This window comes from Palaemon carinicauda, chromosome 27, assembly GCF_036898095.1.
Source record: "Palaemon carinicauda isolate YSFRI2023 chromosome 27, ASM3689809v2, whole genome shotgun sequence".
Classification (NCBI taxonomy): domain Eukaryota; kingdom Metazoa; phylum Arthropoda; class Malacostraca; order Decapoda; family Palaemonidae; genus Palaemon; species Palaemon carinicauda.
In genome coordinates, this window is record NC_090751.1 from 5800529 (window position 1) to 5822879 (window position 22351).

A 22351-nucleotide genomic window follows, 5' to 3' on the forward strand; every position below is an offset into this window, starting at 1 on the left:
AACACACACACATACACACACACACACACACACACATATATATATATATATATATATATATATATATATATATATATATATATATATATATACATATATATACATATATATACACACATATATATATATTTATATATATATATATATATATATATATATATATATATATATATATATATATATATATATATAAAACATTACCATTTATCTGTAATTCCATTGTTCAATTATCATAGCCTTGACGAAGAGCCATGTTAAGGCAGTTTGAAACAGTTTCCGTCTCTTTCTGGGACGTAATTTAAGATTTTCTTTTGACTTTGGAAAGATCGTCTGGTAGAATTTTGGACACTAAAGATACTTGCTATACTAATTATATATATATATATATATATATATATATATATATATATATATATATATATATATATATATATATATTTATATGTATGTATACATATATATATATATATATATATATATATATATATATATATATATATATATATATATATATATATATATATATGCACACAGAGCATGTATATTCTCATCTATTGCTCCCTGTTTTAGTGGACTGTTATATTACCACCAGTTTTTTTGGTAACATCTGCTGTGCTTAAGAAAGTGGATGTGATTCTAACTTCAATGGAGGAAAAGGCTCAAGGTGTATGATTATTCATAGTCATTCAAAGGTGTGACACACGCATACACACACACACACACACACACACACACATATATATATATATATATATATATATATATATATATATATATATATATATATATAGTGTGTGTGTGTAAAAATCACGAAAGCTTTATGTATATATATATATATATATATATATATATATATATATATATATATATATATATATATATATATATATATATATATAATAAGATTTGTCTTACATATCTAAGCATGCAATTGAATATAGCGGTAGGTTAATTTATGTAATTGAGTATAGTGATATTGTACTTCAGGAGAAAATTAACAAGTTAATTTTAATAGCAACATACTTTACAATTATCTAAAAATGCATCATCAAGTATATAGAATATAAGTTACCGAAAAAACGATATGAAATAATGGAAACACAACCCACCGCCCCCCCCCCCCAAGAAAAACAAGAAAAAAAAAAAAACATTCCAGCTTCAATTTCCGGACCAGAATGGTAAAAAGTTTTTTTTTTCTCTCTCTAATGTTATCACTTTAGTATTCGGGTCTGAAGGGAACCATAAGCGATATGTAACAGAATCTCTGAAAACAGCACCTGACTCCCTCTTATACATATCCCACGTTGGGTTTGGACAAAAACTAAGGCTTAAAATAATCAAATCTTTCCAACTTACAACGAATTTACATTGTTGATTCCAATACGAATGATCATCTTTCTTATAGCAAAGAAAATCATCTCATCTGGGTGCTGAGGTAAAGTACTAAATGCTATCTTGGTGTGACTCACCTGTGCACTGGGGAGAGGTGGGTAAATTGATGTAATTACTCTTCACGCTGTACGTCGAATGCGGACGTCTCTTGTGCCGGTGGCGACGGATGCCTACTTGAAGGGCGTCGCCCTTTCTGTCCCCTCTTCCCCCTTCCCCAGCGCCAGCGCTAGTCTGGAAATGAAAATGCAGTCCGGGACATTATGAATTATTCTCCGTTTAAAGGGTCTTCTGTCTCCTGACGTCAGCACAGTTCACTACGGTGTATGTATTGCTGGGACTTTTGCTGGAGAGATACATGTAAATGCCCTTTTTTAATTTCCTTTTTTGCTTTTTTTTTACCTTTTTTTTCCAAACTGGTTTTCACTACACAGAATGAAGCTGTTACTCCATTTGTGAATTTTAGAAAACCCAGTTTCTGCACGAATGTCCATGATATATTTAGACGTTTGAATCGATAGTATAAGATATACCTTTTTTTAATCTTTTCATAATTCTATCATTACAGTTTGATAATAGACATTGAAAGCCAAATTGAAAGAATACATTAAATTTAGGTAAATAAGAAAATAGATTGAATAAAAGATAGACTTTGAACGAGACTTAGGCTAACATACATAATGGTTTGCACTATATTGTTGCTCTGTATGAAATTTCGATTTATTTTTTTCTTATCCAAATTCAAACTCGTAAAATAATATCTACGAGTAATACTACCTTTGATGATGTTTTAATAAGAAACTGATTATAATAACTCCATATACTTCTATAATCTACGAATATCTATTTGATACATATATTGACAAAGGATAGCAACACGGATAATGTAAACGAAATCGATTTAAAGGCTTAAAGCTTTAAAGGCCGCTCATGAATGGCAGAGGCAAGGGACAGTGACATTGCCATATCAAGCAGGATAGTGCCCTAGAGACTGACCATATATATACATATGATGAGCGCCCAAGCCCCCTTTCCACCTAAGCTAGGACCAAAGAGGGCCAGGCAATGGCTGCTGATGACTCAGCAGGTACACCTAAAGGCTCCGCCAAACTCCCTTAGCTCACAAGGAAGGTGAGGTTGCAGCGACCAAAGAAACTAAAGAGTTTGAGCAGGACTCAAACCCCAGTCTTTCGTTCACTAGTCAGGGACGTTACCACATCGGTCACCACAAAAACTAGTATTAAGGCCCATGACGGTCATCTCTGTAAGATTTGAGTTTGACTCATTACCCTGGTTAAACTTCTCCCCTTTTGATATTACTAACACCAATGAGATACCAAAGAATTAAACAATTAACTCACGGGACTAGTCTCTTGAAGGGTGGCACGAACTTCATCAGCGAAGTCGGTCTCTGCATACACCGATGACTCTGCCTCTGAACACGTACACGAACATCCTGAGCACTCCCCATCGTCTTCCTCATCTTCCTCGTCCTGACAGTCACTCTCTCCTTCGCCTAGAGGTGCAACTTCGATGTCTATCGGAGGCAGGATAAGGGACCCCCCTAGGGAATGGAGGAAGGGCCCACCCCCACCCACGCCTCCGGCCCTCATCTGGGATGCTTTTATCGGGTGGTTGTTGTGGTCAGGTGTCTCGATCGAGTTCTGTTTGGTTTCATGTTTGTTGTTCAGTTCGTGTTTGACTCCTGCTGCTGAGAGTTTCTGCTGTTGGGGTTGGTGGTGGTGGTGGTGGTGGGGGTGGTGATGGATGTTGTTGTTGTTGTTGTTATTGTTGTTAGAGGAGAGGTGGCTGTGCATTGTTGATGGCGTTGAAGAGGAGGTGGCGACTGCTGCTGTGGCGGGTCCTTGGAGTGTAGGGGAGGTCTTGTGGTTGCAGGACATATTATGCAGCGCCCTGTTGCTTTCTTGATCTGCTGGGAGACGAGATACATGAAACTGTTTTGTCGCATTTCAAAATTAGTATGTAAACGCTTAGTCGTATTTTTACATGCAAGGGAGGAGCACAACCACTACTTTGTAAAAGGGATGTTTATGGTAAAAAAAAAGTTCTATGAAACTAAACAAAGAATTTTGGATTGATTTTACGTTCTTCTGTATCTAATTTTTTTTTCTAATATCGAACTGTTTTGTAACCAGACAATTAGCGACTTGAGTATTTTGAACTTTAGTCAGTATATCTAACTATTTTTTTAACCCTTTGTCATCAGAAATTAAACAAATTGATTTGCGTGAAAAATTATATATTTATATAATCATATATATATATATATATATATATATATATATATATATATATATATATATAGTACATACATGTACATGTATATACTATATATATATATATATATATATGTGTGTGTGTGTGTGTGTGTGTGTCTGTATATATATGTATGCATATATAAATGTATATATATTATATATATATTATATGTATATATGTATATATACATATATATATATATATATATATATATATATATATATTGATTCTCTATAACTTATGACAATTTAGATTAAAGTACCAAACCTTTCAGATTTCGTATCAAAAGATAATCCGATAGATTCAACTGTTAATACATCTTTTACTTACCGATAAGTTGCTGCAAATTCCTAAAAGCTTCTATATCTTCTCCCAGGGCTTTTATAGCCTGGTAAGTTAGAGATGGCAGTGAGCTCTGCACAGCTCTTTCCACTACTCTCTCGACCCCACATCCAACAGACACACCTAAGGAGAGAACGTATGAGTAAAGCTTTTGCGCGAAGGATAAAGTAGAGGATAAAGTAAAGTTCGGTTGAAAAATAACAATTGTGATAGAGAGGAAATGAGACGCCTTTGATGCAGATGTAAACCCCGCCTCAAGGGAGAAACAAGACTCGAGCGGAGTAGCAAAGAATGCCATTTACTTTTGCATCTGTCGTAAGCCGTTTTTAGATCCAGCGTTGGTGTTGGAATTGATGCTTAGTAACAGAAACGCATGACGGGACAATCAAAGACAACAACTTTTCTATCTCATAAGAAAGATGAGGATTCTTATAGCAATTGAAATTTAGTAACGGAAACGCATGACATAAAAACCATAATCAAAGACGACTTTTCCATCTTATACGAAAGATGAGGATTCGTATTGGAATTAACAATTAGTAACAGAAACGCATGACGTAAAACAACAATCAATGACGTCTTTTCTATCTTATAAGAAAGATGAGGACTCGTATTGGAATTAACAATTAGTAACAGAAACGCATGACGTAAAACAACAATCAATGACGTCTTTTCTATCTTATAAGAAAGATGAGGACTCGTATTGGAATTAACAATTAGTAACAGAAACGCATGACGTAAAACAACAATCAATGACGTCTTTTCTATCTTATAAGAAAGATGAGGACTCGTATTGGAATTAACAATTAGTAACAGAAACGCATGACGTAAAACAGCAATCAATGACGTCTTTTCTATCTTATACGAAAGATGAGGATTCGTATTTGAGTTAACAATCGGTAACAGAAACGCATGAAGTAAAATCAAGCAGTCAAAAACGACTTTTCTATCTTTTAAAAAAGATGAGGATTTGTATTGGAATTGACATTTAGTAACAGAAACGCATGACGTAAAAATAAGAATCATAGACGAATTTTTTATCTTATAAGAAAGATGAAATTAAAGAATGTATTGAAAGATTAAAGACACATAAGGGCAATTATCGTGTTATTTACAATTATCTTTTTTTAGATAAGTCTCTAATAACTTTAAAACAGGGAATACTGCCAATGAATTATCTTATGCAATCTTTAGAATAAGCTTTTAAGTACCAAGAATGATGATGTTTAACATTACTGGACCATTTTAAATAAATGATTTTCATTTATGCAATTTAGCTCCCTTCCAAACGTTTCTTTTTAATCAAGCCTGTTGTGTGTATACAAAGGCAGATTGATAAATATCCCTTCATTTTTTGTGGCATCAGTTTATACGTAGAGTGCAAAAAAAAAATGCCAAAAGGGTATTACTGTTAATAGAAAAATAGTTTACAAAGCCATATACCAGAAAAAGTTAGGAAAATCACAATTCTTTAGATTTCTATGGTTTGCGCTTCGTTAAATATCCAGAAGAGAAAATGATGATAGAAAACCAGAGAGAAAAAAGGAGAAAGGAAGAGAAAGCAAAGGCGAGTAGAATTATAACATTGATTTTTTTTTTTCAAAGCTGAAATATGTGACGAGCCGAGAGAAGGGTTGTGAGTCAAAGGCAGGATGCAATCAACTGAGTTATATTGTTGTGGAACACTCTCCTTATATACAAAACCTCAAGGCAACAGGACATGACAAGTTCACAAGACAGACAATATCACAGAGGAAAAACCAGACAGGAATTTTCATGTTCGTTTCAGTGCGAGGGAGGAGCGAAGATACAAGCATAATATATACAAAAGGAATTATGTACAATTGTGTGAAACACGGTTGGTACAAATATCGCAAATCTTGATACAGTATTAGAATTCCAGGAAGACTCCTGAACTACCATATCATCACTTGTAAATTATTTTTGGGATAACTTTATATATAGATTTTTTTTTTTTTGAATCATTGAATGACACCTTGACTTTGAACATTTCCTACAGCAACAAAGAAACCCATTTCATGCTAATATAATTACAAAAATCCTGAAATTTAGCCTTAGATCATTTTATTCTTTCTTTACAAAGCCAGAGATTCGAAAATTTACTATTTCATATTCGTTGAATTATGTTGAAATCACCGAATGCCACCTTGAATTTGAGCATTACTTGCTGCATCAAAGAACCGTATTTCATGCTATTATGGTTCCAAAATCCTAAATTTTAGCCTTAGACAATTTTATTCTTTCCTTACAAAGCTAGAGACTCAAACATTTTCAATTTAATTTTCGTTAAATTGCCATCATGTGAGGGCCTTTTTTTTTTCACTTGTCATCTGAAGCCCACTGACTTCTGATTTAGTATTCGTGTCAGACACACATCATTCATGCATGGATTGCTGATGGATCTTCAAGTTTCAAATCTTTTTCGAATGTGTATCTCGAGATTCAAATCTTTAATACTTAGTAGCTTTATAACCTTGTTTAAAATCGTTCTCCAATAGACCATTTGCCTTCCACGAATTTTGATTTTCGAATGCTCTCATTTTTCATCTTAATTTTTTAGTCAAGATTTCATGGGGCGCCTTTATAAAAAAAAAAAATCAAGAATTCTCTACTCGTGGAGGAACTTGAACCTTAAAATCAAAATCTGTGAGGAGTAAAACATGTACTTGAAAGTTAAACTCCCTCAAAAACTAAAAAATGAGAAACATATAATGTGCAAATTAAAAGTTTTAATTTACCGATTTATTTGGTAGGTACCGAGCAAATATTAATTCTATAGAGAGTTTTGGAGGTTCTGTTACTATTTTTATTAATCGAATTTTAAAAGTTCTTTTTCGCATATGATTACAAGAGAGATATTATTTAAAACATTATATTAAGGCTGGTATAGAAATTTATCTGTTAAATTAATCATAAAAGCATAGTTTGAATCACTAGAAATATATATCAGTATCTGAAGTCAGCTGATAATTAATCTTTTTAGAAGTGGCCCGCAGAATTTCTTTCGTTTCTTATTGTATAAAAACAAATGTAAACCACACACACAGACGCACACATACATACATACATACATACATACATATATATATATATATATATATATATATATATATATATATATATTTATATATATACACATACATACAGTACATTATATATATATATATATATATATATATATATATATATATATATTTATATCTATATATCTATCTATCTATCTATCTATATATATATATATATATATATACATACATACATACATACATACATACATACATACATACATACATACATATGCATTAAGGATTGTATTTTAAAACCATGTTTAAAACTGATATTGACTGTCCTAATTTGAAGCTATTTTCTAAAGAAATTACTTCAAGAATAAATTTTGAAAAATACACCTCAGTATTAAAGCCATGCTATATGAATTCTAGATCCTATTAAAAAGCTGCATTAAAAGATCATTATAGTAAAACCGATTAAGAAATTCTGACTTGAGCCATTTTTCAGGGCCGTAATTAGAAGATAATTTCAGAACTTTTTTGTTTTGAACGATTTCTATTTTATGTGCGGACCCAAACCTCGGTTTAGAAATTCTCACTCACAAGATGCTTTCTTTGCGAGTCTTTTTTTACATAATTATTATTCAAAGTACAATAAAGATAATTATTGAGGTCTTTTTTTTTTTGCGTTTTCCATAGTTATTAATGAAAGTTCAATAAACGTAATTTTTAAGATTGCTTTGTATTTTTTTCGATAGTTTTAATTGCAAGTTTAATAAAAGTAATTATTGAAATTTTTTTTATTTTTAAAGTTTTTTTTTTTTTTTTGTGTGTGTTTTCCATAGTTATAATTGAAAGTTCAATCATTTTGAAGTGTGTATTATCTAAGATATAAAATTACTGTTTTTGGTAGTCAATTTACACATTATTATTATTATTATTATTATTATTATTATTATTATTATTATTATTACTTGCTAAGCTAACCCTAGTTGGAAAAGCAGTATACTATAAGCACAGGGACTCCAACAGTAACAACATTAAAATAAATAAAATAGAATAAGCACACTGATTAGTCATTCCTATTTTATATTTCTATGAACGTTAGTTAACATCGAAGTTTATTTAGTGTTCCGGATTTTATCCCAATTTAGCGCTTAGAGGTAACCATTAATATCTTGATTCAGAATCGACTTGTTTAATAATCAGTGGTTTAAGAACAAATCGTTAAGTAGCACGAGCTTTCAGTGGCGTTTTAATAGCAAAGTTCAACAGAAAGGTCAGTTTTGGGCAAAGGCCAACAGGACCTAACCCCTTTTCTAGCCCATGGCCTTAGAAACCATTTATATATATATATATATATATATATATATATATATATATATATATATATATATATATATATTCAGAATTGACTCGTTGAATAATAAATGGTATAAAAACAGGTCGTTATGTAGCCTGAGCTTCGAGTGTTGTTTTAAGAGCAAAGGTCAACAGAAAGGTTAGTTATGTGTAAAGGTCAGCAGAACCCTAAAACACTTTTCTGGCCCATGCCCTCAGAAACCATATTTGTTTTTATTCAGAATTGACTCGTTGAGTGAACAATGGTATAAAAACAATTCCTTATGTAGCCTAAGCTTTCAATGATGTTTTAAGAGCAAAGGTCAAAGAAAAGTTAGTTATGGGAAAAGGTCAACAGGACCTAAAACCCTTTTCCAGCCCATACCCTCAGAAACCATTTTTTTTTATTCAGAATTTACTATTTGAGTAGTCAATGATATAAAAAAGTTGTTATGTGGCCTAAGCTTTCAATGATGTTTTAAGACCAAAGGTCAACAGAAAGGTCAATTAACAGCTAAGGTCAAGAGGAAGGTCAACCTAAAACCCCATTCTATCCCAGACCCTCAGAAAAAAAAAATAAAAAGGAAAACGAAGAAGGAACTTTTCACCGACTCAATGACATACCCGATGCTGCGTCCGAATTGGTTGACGTGAAGGAAGAGGCCATGGAGGATGGGAGGTAGTATCCTGCAGGAGCATACTGGACGGAGGCGGATTCGTACACAGCGGAACCGCTGCTCAGCCTCTGCTGCCACACTCCTGCACCAGATGCTAAAGACGATCTGTCAAAAGTTTGGCGACGGAGAAGAAATGGTTAATTTTATATTTTATGAATTCTTCTTTGCAAAGATTAATAGAATTAATGTATTAGGACCGGTGTTTATAGTTATGTTTACTCAAAAGTGTGATATGACGAATTTAGTGATATTGCTGTTACTTTAGCAATGAGTATTAATTGATTTTTCTTATTTTGAATTTAAATTTGGTATTATTATAGTTTAATATTTGTCGAGATTTTTTTTTTTGTTTACAAAATTTCAGTGTTATGGATATTATTGCGGTTTAATACTTATTGGATTTTTTTTTTTCAATATTCCAGTGTTATTGATGCATGGAATGAGGAAAATCTATGAACAAAGTTGAATATGAAAATCAACAGTGCTGAAAAGTATACGAAGAGGTTAATCAATAATGATATATAAAACATAATAGTTTAGTAGATGATGTGAACTAAGATAACCACTAGTCTACGAAACACCCGATAGACTTCAAGATTACTCAATTAGTGATGCATGGAATTATAAAAATCTATGAAAAAAATTAGTTATAAAAAAAACAACGCAAAAAATAAACGAAAAGATTAATCTATAATGATAGGTAAAAAAAAAAATGTTTAAGCAGATGAGGCGAGCTAAAATAGATTTTCATTTGCTACTAGTCTATGAAACATCTGACGGACTTGAAGATTACTTGAAAACTAGAGATTCATTGATTCATTGATTTAGATTTTCTAATAACCTGCCATGAAAAGTCATTGACGCCGATCTCATTTGTTATGAATAAGTATTAAAAGGAAATTCAATTTAAAACCATATAAAAAAACAAGTCAGTATAAAAGTTAAATAGCTTTCAGAAGACCTGCTTCTGAAATGAATGTAAAAATGTCGCTAGTATTTTAGAACACATTCTGCCCAAGAATCTTGGCAAGTACTGTGTAATATTGTGTGATACAGTGAGACCTACCTCGAAGGATTGCTCTCCTGATAAGGCGAGAGGGGATTCGCAGAGGCGTAAACATGCGACGAGGGACATATGCTATGAGGGGCGTGTGGATGCTGATGATCGGGGCGGGTGTGGTAACACGGGCGGGCGCACAGGGTGGGGGTGTAGTGAGCCTCTGAGTAGGGAGACTCTGTCATGTGGCTGGCGCGGGATCCGGAACAATAGCAGGGCGTGTGGCTTCGGCTGTCGGTCGGTACCTGATGAATATTATTATTATTATTACTGTCCAAGACACAACCCTAGTTGGAAAAGCAAGATGCTATAAGCCCAGGGGCTCCAACAGGGAAAAATAGCCCAGTGAGGAAAGGAAATAAGGAAATAAATAAATGAAGAGAACAAATTAACAATAAATCATTCTAAAATAAGTAACAACGGAAATATGTCGGTTATTCCTTTATGTGATTTCGCTTTGACATGAACTTATGGATATTACTGTTACTTTAACAATTAGTTTTTTTATCAGATTTTTATTTTATTTTGAACTTATATTTGATATTATTGTGGTTAAGATGTCGAGAATTTTTTTTTTTTTGTTTGTCAAGAAAATTTCAGTGTTATTGGTATTATTGTGGTTTAATACTTATAAAGTTTTTGTTTATTCATTTTTTACAATATTCCAGTGTTATTGATATTGTGGTTTGATATTTGTAGAAAATCATACTTTCAACTACATTCCAGTGTTGCTAATGTTATTATGGTTTAATATTTGTCGAAAATTTGATTTTCTAACAATAGTCCAGTGTTATTGATATTATTCTGGTTTAGTATTTATCGAAAATAATATTTTTTTACAACATTAAAGAAATGTTTTTTTTAAATGTCTTGCCGAAAATAGTTTTTTACTCAACATTCCAGAAATAGTTTTTGAAATGTCAAGGATATTCTGTTCTTGAGTGCATCACTGTAAAGACAAATGATGCTTTGGTAATAAGAGATTTCTCGATATGGCTCATCCTATGATCTAGGCAAAATGTCCGGACGTGTAGTTTTAACTTTTGAGCAAGTCTATAGAAGACAATCATTTGCATAAGCCAAGTCTAATGATAAATAGGTAGGCCTATAGAGAGGATCTTATCATTTCGGGCCTAATCTAGGAAGTCCCGTACATAATGTGAAAAGTTTTGAAAGTTAAGCAATAAAGAAATATATCAGCTTCATAGCAGACTGGTTTATTACCTTAGTCTTCAGGATAAAGAAAAAGTTTAACTTTTATGGCAGAGGCCAGAAGCTTGTTTTCCTAATTAAGATATAAACATTGATATTTAGTACCCCTATTTTAATCATTACTAATTTTCATGTAATTTTTTAGGAATATTTATTTTATATAGGGTTATAATTTGTCATGAAAAGAATGAATATTTCGTGATAAAGGAATTTGAAAAACTCTAAAAAAATTTTCATTTATAATTAATAACCAAAGAGAGAAAGAACATTCTAAGAGCAGTCGAACAATTATATGCAAACAAGGAAATTAATAATCTGGTGCCCTTAAGAGGCCTAATGAAATGAAAAATGGATTTGTTTAGTTTTTCTATTTTCCGTACTTTTCGATAGTTGACACCGATGCTAAGTCCCACTCTGTTTCCACTAAAACTAATTTGAGATCTTACATATTTCTCGTCATTATCTTATATGTTCCACTATAGCTAATAACGGGTACCATATATTTCCCAACATTCTCCAGCCTAAAAAAAAAAAAAAAAAAAAAAAAAAAAAAAAAAAAAAAAAAAAAAAAAAAAAAACGTTTATTTCTTAAAATCTTCACTTACCCCGGGAGGTGGATGGCAGGGCAACGGAGGAGCTGGAATCATGGGACGAGATCCTTTCAGACGTCGTAAGGTCCTATTGCCGTCTATTTTGGGATTTGCACGAAGGGAGAAATAAAATTTTTGTAAGTAAAGTAGGATTTCTGTTAATTCGCACACGATTCAAATACAAAGCAGACGTCCATGTGTTCGTTTTTCACAATTTTTTCATAATATGGAATTATGAATTTCACCTTTCACCTTCAAAATTATTAGTCATTTTTCAAAAAATAAAAATTTTATTGACATACTAAACTATCCATTAAAGTATCTTTAAAAGTTACTCATGAATGGCCGAGACAAGGGACCCGACAATGCCCTGGAGACCGATCATATATACATATGATCAGTGCCCAAGCCCCCTCTCCGTCAAGCTAGGACCAGGGAGGGCCAGGTAATGGCTGCTAATGACTCACAGATAAACCTGTAGGCTCCCCAAACTCGCCATCCCAAGATCACAAGGATGATGAGGTTGCAGACAATACCTACACACTATCGAGTTTGAGCGGAACTCGAACTCCCGTCCAACAGATTGCTAGGTAGTCACTACCATAACTTTGAATATACAAACAAATTGAAAAGAACCGTGTTTTGCTGAAAGTTTTTTCACTACCACATTCATATATCAACTGACGAATCATGTACGAAAACCCACAAATAAAAAGATTCCACTATACATCTACATAGAACTCATCAGCAGTGCGTCAGACCACCCATACGTCATGCATAATTTACCTATGTACGGCCTCCAAGGAAGAGAGAGGCCCCAGTCTGGATGAACGATTATGTATAATTAACTCTGCTTTGATTCTGCATTTATAAAATGAAAGCAACTTGTTTTATTTTACTGCACTTAGACGTGCATTAATCATAGGAAAATCAGCTTGTTATATTTTAAGTATCAGGAAACCAGATTGTTCATTTATACTCTGTTGACATTTATTATCCAAGGATATAAATTACCTATAAACAAACCAAAATTCTTCAGTCGCACATTTTGATGTCATACTAAAAAAACGATCCAACCTGAAGATTCCATGATAACAAATAGGAGTTCACCAAGCTTCCTCTTCATGCTCGCTTGCCACGAATATTGCTCAGGGGGTATTGATAAGATACTCTTTGCTTTCGCAGTCAGTAATCAGAGAAGTAATTTCATATTTTTCCTTACGCGATGGAAGAAAATCAAAAGAACAGTCATCAACGATTCCTGAGTCGGATTATTAAAAAAAAAAAAAAAATTGTGAATCAGGTGGAAAAGTGTGTTTGCCCTGAGGGTAGTAATCTTACCGTGTAAACAGCGCGAACAAACACAGAAGAGGAAGGAAAAAAAAAACGATGCATTTTTCCCCCATTTGCTTATACCTTTTGTTCTTTGGGTATCGCTTTGATTTTTGGGGGCAAAGAAACGTTATACATTTATGGCATTTTTTTTTTTTATTATAAAGTTTTAGAATATGTTGTGAAGTCTTTTCGTCCAGAGATTGGGAGTAGAGGTACATGGTTTCGAACTTTGTTAATTGAAAATTATAAGAATTTAAAAAAAATAACTTATTTCCGCTATTGGTTGTATTTCTCTCTCTCTCTCTCTCTCTCTCTCTCTCTCTCTCTCTCTCTCTCTCTCTCTCTCTCTCTCTCTCTCTCTCTCTATATATATATATATATATATATATACTGTATATATATAAATAAAAACTATTTTCTATGTAACTAGTGTATTCTCTTTCTCTCTCTCCCTGAATATAAACATATATATATATATATATATATATATATATATATATATATATATATATATATATATATATATATATGTATATGTATAATATATATATATATATATATATATATATATATATATATATTTTTATATATATGTATATGTATAATATATATATATATATATATATATATATATATATATATTTATATATACATATGTATATGTACATAATATATATATATGTATATATATATATATATATATATATATATATATATATATATATATATATATATATATATATATATATATATATACATACATGCATCTAAATATGATAAGAAATATTATCAGCAATATTGAGAACAACCATCTCTCGTAACTCGAAAAGCAATTGCAATAAAAAAGCAGATAAAAAACATAAAGTTCGATTCATTAGTGAACATCATGTCAGCGTCACCGTAAAGCCTCTAATTAAAACGAAAATCCCACTTATGATATTCTGACTATCATGGGACTATGGCGCTAATTAAATTCCAAACATTAAATGAATATCACCGCCATTCTGAGCCCCTGTTCTTTCCTTCCCTTCTTCCTTCCTTCCTTCCTTCCTTCTACCTTGTGTTGTTTACTTCACTTTTCAGCCTTTTTCTTATTTCTGTGTTCCTATTTTTCTTTCTTACCTCTTTATTTTTTCTATCGAAATCATGTCCTTTCATCGTCTGTTCTTTCCTTCCCTTCTTCCTTCCTTCCTTCCTTCTACAATTATGTTGTTCACTTCTCTTCACCCTTTTTTATATTCTCTGTTCCTATCCTTCTTTCTGTTTTTCACCATTGGTAATCTCTATCATTTCTTTCTTATCTCTTTCTCACTAAGTCATGTCCTTTCATTGTTTTCTCTTTCCTTCCCTCCTTCCTTCCTTCCTTCTCAATTATGTTGTTCACTTCTCCTCACCCTTTTTCTTATTTCTCTGTTCCTATCCTTCTTTCTTTTTTTTTCACCACTGGTGATCTCTATCATTTCTATATTATCTCTTTATCTTTTCTCACTAAATCGTGTCATTTCATCGTCTTTTTTTATTTTTCCTGTTTATTCGTTATCCATTATTTTATTTCTATATTTATCTCAATCATTATTCTTTTTGTGGACGTCTCTCTTTGCTTGCTTATCTCTTAATTTGCTTTCTCACTTAATCCTGTCTTTACCTCCTCTTTTCCTATTTCCCTTTTCATTCGTCTTCCTTTATTTTAATCCTATATTTATCCCCACCATTATTCTTTTCTCTTTTTTAACTTCGTATGGGTGCTCTTAACCTTTTTATTCATTTATCATTCGCTCTTCTTAACGATTTTATAATATAATCTCTCTCTCTCTCTCTCTCTCTCTCTCTCTCTCTCTCTCTCTCTCTCTCTGCTTACCTGTATTATAGTTCCTTTCTGTCGCCTTCTTTGCGTCGACCAGCGTGTGTTGCTCTGACATGACGTCACTGGAGCGATGGCTTTCTTTGTGCGATTTTCCCTGTGGGTGGAGCCGAGATTATATTAATTTTGGAAACGTCTCTCGGACATACATGAATAAGTTATTTCTCGTCTTTTGTGTGTGTATATATATATATATATATATATATATATATATATATATATATGTATATACACACATATATATATATATATATATATATATATATATATATATATATATATATATATATATATACTGTATATATATACACATATATATACACACGCATGTATGTACGTGTACTGCGTATATATATATATATATATATATATATATATATATATATATATATATATATATATATATATATATGTATTCATATATAAACGTATACACTCAATTATTTTGTATGAATTTATTCCATTACTTGATATTGGTAAAAGACGAGATAGATTTTTAGGATTCATGTAAAACTTTCTCTATATTTATCTCTGAATATATTCTGAACATAAGTTCTTTTTTTAATTACTTTTAAAGAGATACTATGAAAATCAATTAATGAAATATCAATTCCATACCATTCTATAAAGAAAACTGGCTTAAATAGAATGAATTTAAAGAAAAATTCTTAGATTTGTTCTGTATAAAATCGAAATGGAATACTAATTAGAAATATAATCGAGCAACTCTCACCGATTGATGAGGGAGGGAATGAGGACCCAGCAGTGCTGTGGTGGCATAAGGCCCCTCGTTACTCGAAGCTCCCCTGTAGAAGGTCACAAGGTTTCTGGGAGCTGAGCCATCACATTCTAGAAGGGTTCCTGCTGTGTTCATTACCTTGAAAGTGAAGAAGGAAGAAATTTATTTATTAGCCAGTAATAGCTTTTTTTCTACTTATGAAAAACCAAAGTGAAATTATTTAAATGATTTTGACAAAGTAATCTTATTTTTTTTCCCGACGACTTAATTTAAACATCTATGATATATTTATATAGATTTAAGGTTTTACATCAATAAAATTAGAAATTCTTTTAAAAATGGGTAAATTGTGCAGGAAGGATATGCTTTCTTCGTTAGCTAAAATGTGTTCATAGCGTATTTTTTTCTGAACATTTCAACGTTTTAATGTGTTTAATATATTTATTTCAAAAGTGACAATTGTCAAGAAAATCTTCGAAAAATATATTAAAACGTTATAAAATGAATAATATGAAGAATGGCTTCATGCAAAATAATTGCTTTTATACTCGAAAAGCGTATACTTGTGAATAATTTGCAGAATTGCCAGATCCTCTGCTGGGCCAGAAGGGCCAGGCAATCTAAAACAACAACAACAACAACATCAACATAAACAACAACAACAACAACAACAACAACGTTTATGGTGTGAGTGACACTGACTTACCTTGACATCAGGTAGAGATGCTCCACAAACTTTTTCTAATTGCCAACCTCCGTAGTCCTGCCATAAGCTGCTATCCCCAACGCTCAGGTTATCCATCTTGTGCACAGACACTGAAAAAGAAAGATTTTTGCTGGTGAAGAATTCTGATTTTGAAAGGCATTCATTTTATCATTATTATTATTATTATTAATATTACTACTACTACTACTACTACTACTACTACTACTACTACTACTACTACTACTATTATTATTATTATTATTATTATTATTATTATTATTATTATTACTACCTAATCTACAACCCTAGTTGGAAAAGCAGGATGCTATAAGCCCGAGGGCTCCAACAGGAAAAATAGCCCAGTGAGGAAAGGAAATAAGGAAAAATAAAATAGTTTGAGAACAGTAACAACATTAAAATAAATATTTCCTTTATAAACTATAATTTTTTTTAACAAAAGAAGGTGAAGAGAAATAAGATAGAATAGTGTGCCTGAGTGTACCCTCAAGCAAGAGAACTTGAACCAAAGACAGTAGAAGACCATGTCACTACCCAAGACTAGAGAACAATGGTTTGATTTTGGAGTGTCTTTTTCCTAGAAGAGCTGCTTACCATAGTTAAAGAGTCTCTTCTACCCTTAATTAATTCTACTATTAGTTAATTTGAAATGACTTACCTGCATTGATTTGTATACTAAAACAAAACGGAATTACAATTGATGAATAGAAAATTTCCTTTTGAAATATGTGAGCTTTAGTCGAAATTTATTCAAGCTTCTGTTGTAGCGATATTTGTTAACCCGAAAATAATTAATTTTTAAAAGTCTTGATTGAATGTACCTGAGTAAACAGTGCAATTGCGGCCCAATTCATTATTGAATGAAATATTCAATGATTTGGTATCAGGATCATTTTAAAAACGGTAAATTCTTTCATCTTTGAAATCAGATAATACCCTTATAATGTCCTTAAGAAAGTTTTTTGTGTTACTTTTCTAAAATGATTGGACTAATCCCTTTTGTGCCCTATATCTTCAGAGGAAAGAATTGGTTCCCTTTAGTCTAGAGCTGTAAACTATTTTCGTCTCTCTGGAAAACTAATTAAGAAAATCGAGAGACGTGTCTCTGGAGCAGCTTCTAAGAATTATTTCAAACGCGAAGCTGAATTTGTTGAAATAACTTACATAGCATTGTATAAGATTCTAGTTCATAGATCATTCCCTTTGAATGGATTGCCATCTAACTAATGCTGAGGGTTTCAGGATTTGAGATTCGAATATATTAGTATATCTAAATATGTATTTTTCACATATTTCGACCTTTTCTTTAGGTGACTGAAAAGTACATATGTAACTTTATTACCTCACCCTTATTGTTCTTATGTAAGGACGGTAGTGATGGAGAAGTGTTATTAAGTATACCCATTTTACTGATGTACTCGTATATCTGAATATGTTGTATTTTTCACATACTTCGGCCTCTTCTTTACGCTTCTGAGAAGTACAGATGTGAATTTATTACCTACGCAATTATTGTTCTTATGTAGGGGCGGTAGTGATGGACGAGTGTTATTAATCATAAATGATTATGATAAATAATGATAAATAAATAAATATTGCTATTTTACTCAGTTGACGGAGATTATCCTTCTAAGGATGACAATATTTAATGACGATTTGATACTTTCAATCAGCCCGTTCATCTTTTATGTAATTTATCTTTATACTATGATTTATTGATGTCAATGTAGATTACCCTAACAGTTTTTTTTTTTTTATATCGTGGAGTATGGAAATTTTATCTTCATTGTAATACAATTCTTGAAAAAAGATGGTTAACTCCTACGGTACAATACCCAATGTTGGTCTATAGTTAATTTACAAGGAGCGTAATTTCATGATAAAAAAAAAACCTGCTGTTTCTAATCAATATCCCTAATCTGCACTGGATCGTATGCAAACATCACCCATTCTGCATTTCATTTGCGAACCATCTTGCCCATTAACTTTGTATCTACATCTGTTATATTTTCTCTTCCTTGCACAATACTCCATACATACATATGTACACACGCACATTCTCTCTTTGACACTCACATATACACACACATATATGTATATATGCATATATATATAAATATATATATATATATATATATATATATATATATATACATATATATATATGTATGTATATATATACATATATATATATGTATGTATATATATATATATATATATATATATATATATATATATATATATATATATATATGTATGTGTGTGTGTGCGCACGTGTATATATATATATATATATATATATATATATATATATATATATATATATATATATATAGAACTGCAAATTCCTGGAACATAAGATGTCCCAAGTTAAGGGATTGTATGAAGAGACTTGGATTAAAACGAGAAACATATTTTCAAAAACATTAAGCTTCTTGATATCTCCTATGGACTTATAATAATAGATATAAAGGGAAAATAAACTACTCCGTATTGATGATCTAAAAAAAGAGAGGAGTTTAAGACTCCCTGTATAGAAAATATATGTACATTATCAATCAAATCATCCCCACTCAAACAAATTGCTACTGTTCTCTCTTATGTTTTTATGCCTACTGCGAGTACGTTGTCCTGATCTTGAAGCTTAGCTCAGGGAGATTTATAATATTGCTATAATATTAACGTATCCATCTCATTTTATAGACAAAGCCCTTCATAAAGTGAAGATACCCGAGATTGATTTCAATTTGAATAGCTATTATGTTCAATCTCTTTGTTTTTTGTTATTTTATAATATGCTTGGAATGTTAAAAACCTTTCGGTAATAATATGATTTAAAAACAATAATAACAAAAGAGTATGCTTTTTAAGAATTCCTCTTAGTAGATAAACGGATATATTTATGATATTCTATATTAGCTTTGTAACTAAAAAATTTGACAAAATTACAACGAAAAGAAGGAAATAATGAAGCTTAGATAAGAGCCTTTTTCAACCAATTAATGAATGGAATCCTACAATTAATTTTTAAGATGTCTAAGAAATAATGTATAATAAAGAATATTTTAAAAGTATTTTTTTGGAAACAGTCCAGGTACATAAATAACATGTTAATAACCAGTTTTCTCTCTTAGCTGTAAATGTGTTCTATTTGTTCCATTGTCTAACGTCATCATGAAGGTTTCTTTATGCTATAATATAATCATCAAATTTCTCACTTGCCCTGACAATGTACAAATAACACGAAAGTGCTTGGTTGATATTTCTTTCCCATTTTCTCCCCTTCCTGTTGCCATGACTCAAACACACACACACACACACACACACACACACGTATGCATATACAAATGACAAAATATGACCCTAATTCATATTGCTGAGCAGACGTTCATTTTGTTGGAATAATAACCTAATCTATATATGTATATATATATATATATATATATATATATATATATATATATATATATATATACATATATATATACATATATACATATATATATATGTATATATATATATATATATATGTATATATATATATATATATATATATATATATAATTAGTTATCGATAGATTTTACGTTGTGGTCTGTCGTTGTCTCGTAATTTAATATGAGCAAAGTTAAACTCTATGTACTAATATTTTTCTCGTAGCTATTTGTTACTGTTATCCGGAAAAATGGTAAAGGTCAAGTCTTAAATGTCATTTATACCAAAGCTTCTGGTTTTTTTTTCTTTTTTTTTACAGAAATCGGGAAAAAGTTATCATTTAGGAATTTTATGCTTCTTATGATCATAACCTGGTTTATTTTTACTATGAATTGGAAAGACTGATTCAAATCTCTATTACGTTGCTTAAGTACAGAGCCTGAATTGCCATTTTAAAGCCAGAACGATTTTTTCTGGTATATTTTTCGATAAAGTCGTTCTGAAGAACACACTTTTTTCTTTTATTTGGCATATTTTGATTCTACATAGTCTGGACAAAGAGATAAGTTATAATAATTCTATCGTAGCATTTATCCGTCAGAATTTACCCTGCTATTGTTTTGTCCTCAGAATTTACCTTGCTATTTTTTTATCAGAATAGACCCTGTCATTTTTTTTTCTCTGTTTACCATGCTATTTTTTTCTCAGAATTTACCTTGCTATTTTTTATTATCAGAATTTACCATGCTATTTTTCCTCAGAATTTACCCTGCTATTTTTTTTTCTCAGAATTTACCGTGCAATTTTTTTCTCAGAATTTACCGTGCTATTTTTTCTAAGAATTTACCATGGTAATTTTCTCAGAATTTACCCTGCAATTATTTTTCTCAGAATTTACCGTGCTATTTTTACTCAGAATTTACCATGCTATTTTTTCTCAGAATTTACTGTGCTATTTTTTCTCAGAATTACCGTGCTATTTTTTTCTCAGAATTTACTGTGCTATTTTTTTCCCTCAGAATATACCTTCCTATTTTTTTCTCAGACTTTACCATGCTATTTTTTCTCAGAATTTACCTTTCTATTTTTTTATCAGAATGTACGTTGCTATTTTTCTCAGAATTTATCATGCTATTTTTTTGGTATTGTTTCCTATTGTGTGTGAGGGTCATTTTGATCCTTGGAAAAAAAAAGGATTTTTAAGTTTTAATCCCTCCGTCTTTGAATGACTGAATAAAATAGAAAAAAAACCAAATTAAATATAAGATCATTCCTTGATTTTCCGTTGGGAAACATGGTGACATATTGCATTTCATTCAATATTTCAATGCAACGTATTGCGTGTCACAGAATTCCGAAAAAAAAATATAAATAAAAAAATGATAAAAGGTCACAGGGTTGTTCTTCCACTAACAACGGGATGACCCGATTTTGGAAGCCTTAATTAAAATTCAACATTTATTCGTTCGGCGTGTCGAAGTATTTCGTAATATACGATTTCGTTATACATTGAAAAGTGTTGGATTGTTATTATTTCGATGATTTTTGTCGTTCTGTTATAAGTAGGCGGTGCTGCAGTTGAGCTTGATGGTGCAATAACTTTGTTTTATTGATTGATGGAGGTTATTTTCATAGTAGGAGATTACTTCCATAGCAGGAGATTACTTCTATAACAGGGGATTACTTTTACAGCAGGAGATTATTTCTTTTACAGGAGATTACTTCTATAGCAGGGGATTACTTTTATAGTAGGAGATTATTTCTTTTACAGGAGATTACTTCTATAGCAGGGGATTACTTTTATAGCAGGAGATTATTTCTTTTACAGGAGTTTACTTCTATAGCAGGGGATTACTTTTTTAGTAGGAGATTATTTCTTTTACCGGAGATTACTTCTATAGCAGGGGATTACTTTTATAGTAGGAGATTATTTCTTTTACAGGAGATTACTTTTATAGCTGGAGATTATTTCCATAGCAACAGAGTACTTCCATAGCTGGAGATTATTTCTATAACAAGAGATTACTTTTATTAGTGGAGAGCACTTCCATTGCAGAAGAGTACTTCCATAGCAGGAGATTATGTCTATAACAGAAGATTGCTTCTATAGTAGGAGATTATTTCATAGCAGGGGATTATTTCTATGGTAGGAGTTTACTTCTATAGCAGGAAATTATTTCAATAGCAAGAGATTATTTCCATATCAGGAGAGGACGTCCATAACAAGAGATTATTTCTTTAGCAGAGGATTTCTTCCATAGCAGGAGGGTACTTCCATAGCAGGAGATTACTGCTCTAGTAGGAGATTACTTCCACAGCAGGAAATTACTGCCCTAGCAGGA

The 22351-nt window shown here is 31.4% G+C and overlaps 1 protein-coding gene and 1 long non-coding RNA gene across 2 annotated transcripts in view; one reads left to right on the forward strand and one right to left on the reverse strand.

Moving 5' to 3' along the window:
• LOC137621085 (uncharacterized) overlaps nt 1-22351 on the forward strand; it is a 377935-nt gene that overhangs the window by 139588 nt on the left and 215996 nt on the right. The window lies entirely within an intron of this gene.
• Nucleotides 1-22351, reverse strand: part of LOC137621084 (protein sax-3-like) — a 135958-nt gene that overhangs the window by 1679 nt on the left and 111928 nt on the right. The window contains 9 exon segments of the mRNA XM_068351523.1: nt 1470-1623; nt 2751-3322; nt 4000-4134; nt 9006-9163; nt 10125-10360; nt 11933-12015; nt 15111-15210; nt 15847-15990; nt 16559-16668. Of these exon segments, the coding sequence (XP_068207624.1) occupies nt 1470-1623; nt 2751-3322; nt 4000-4134; nt 9006-9163; nt 10125-10360; nt 11933-12015; nt 15111-15210; nt 15847-15990; nt 16559-16668 (1692 nt within the window).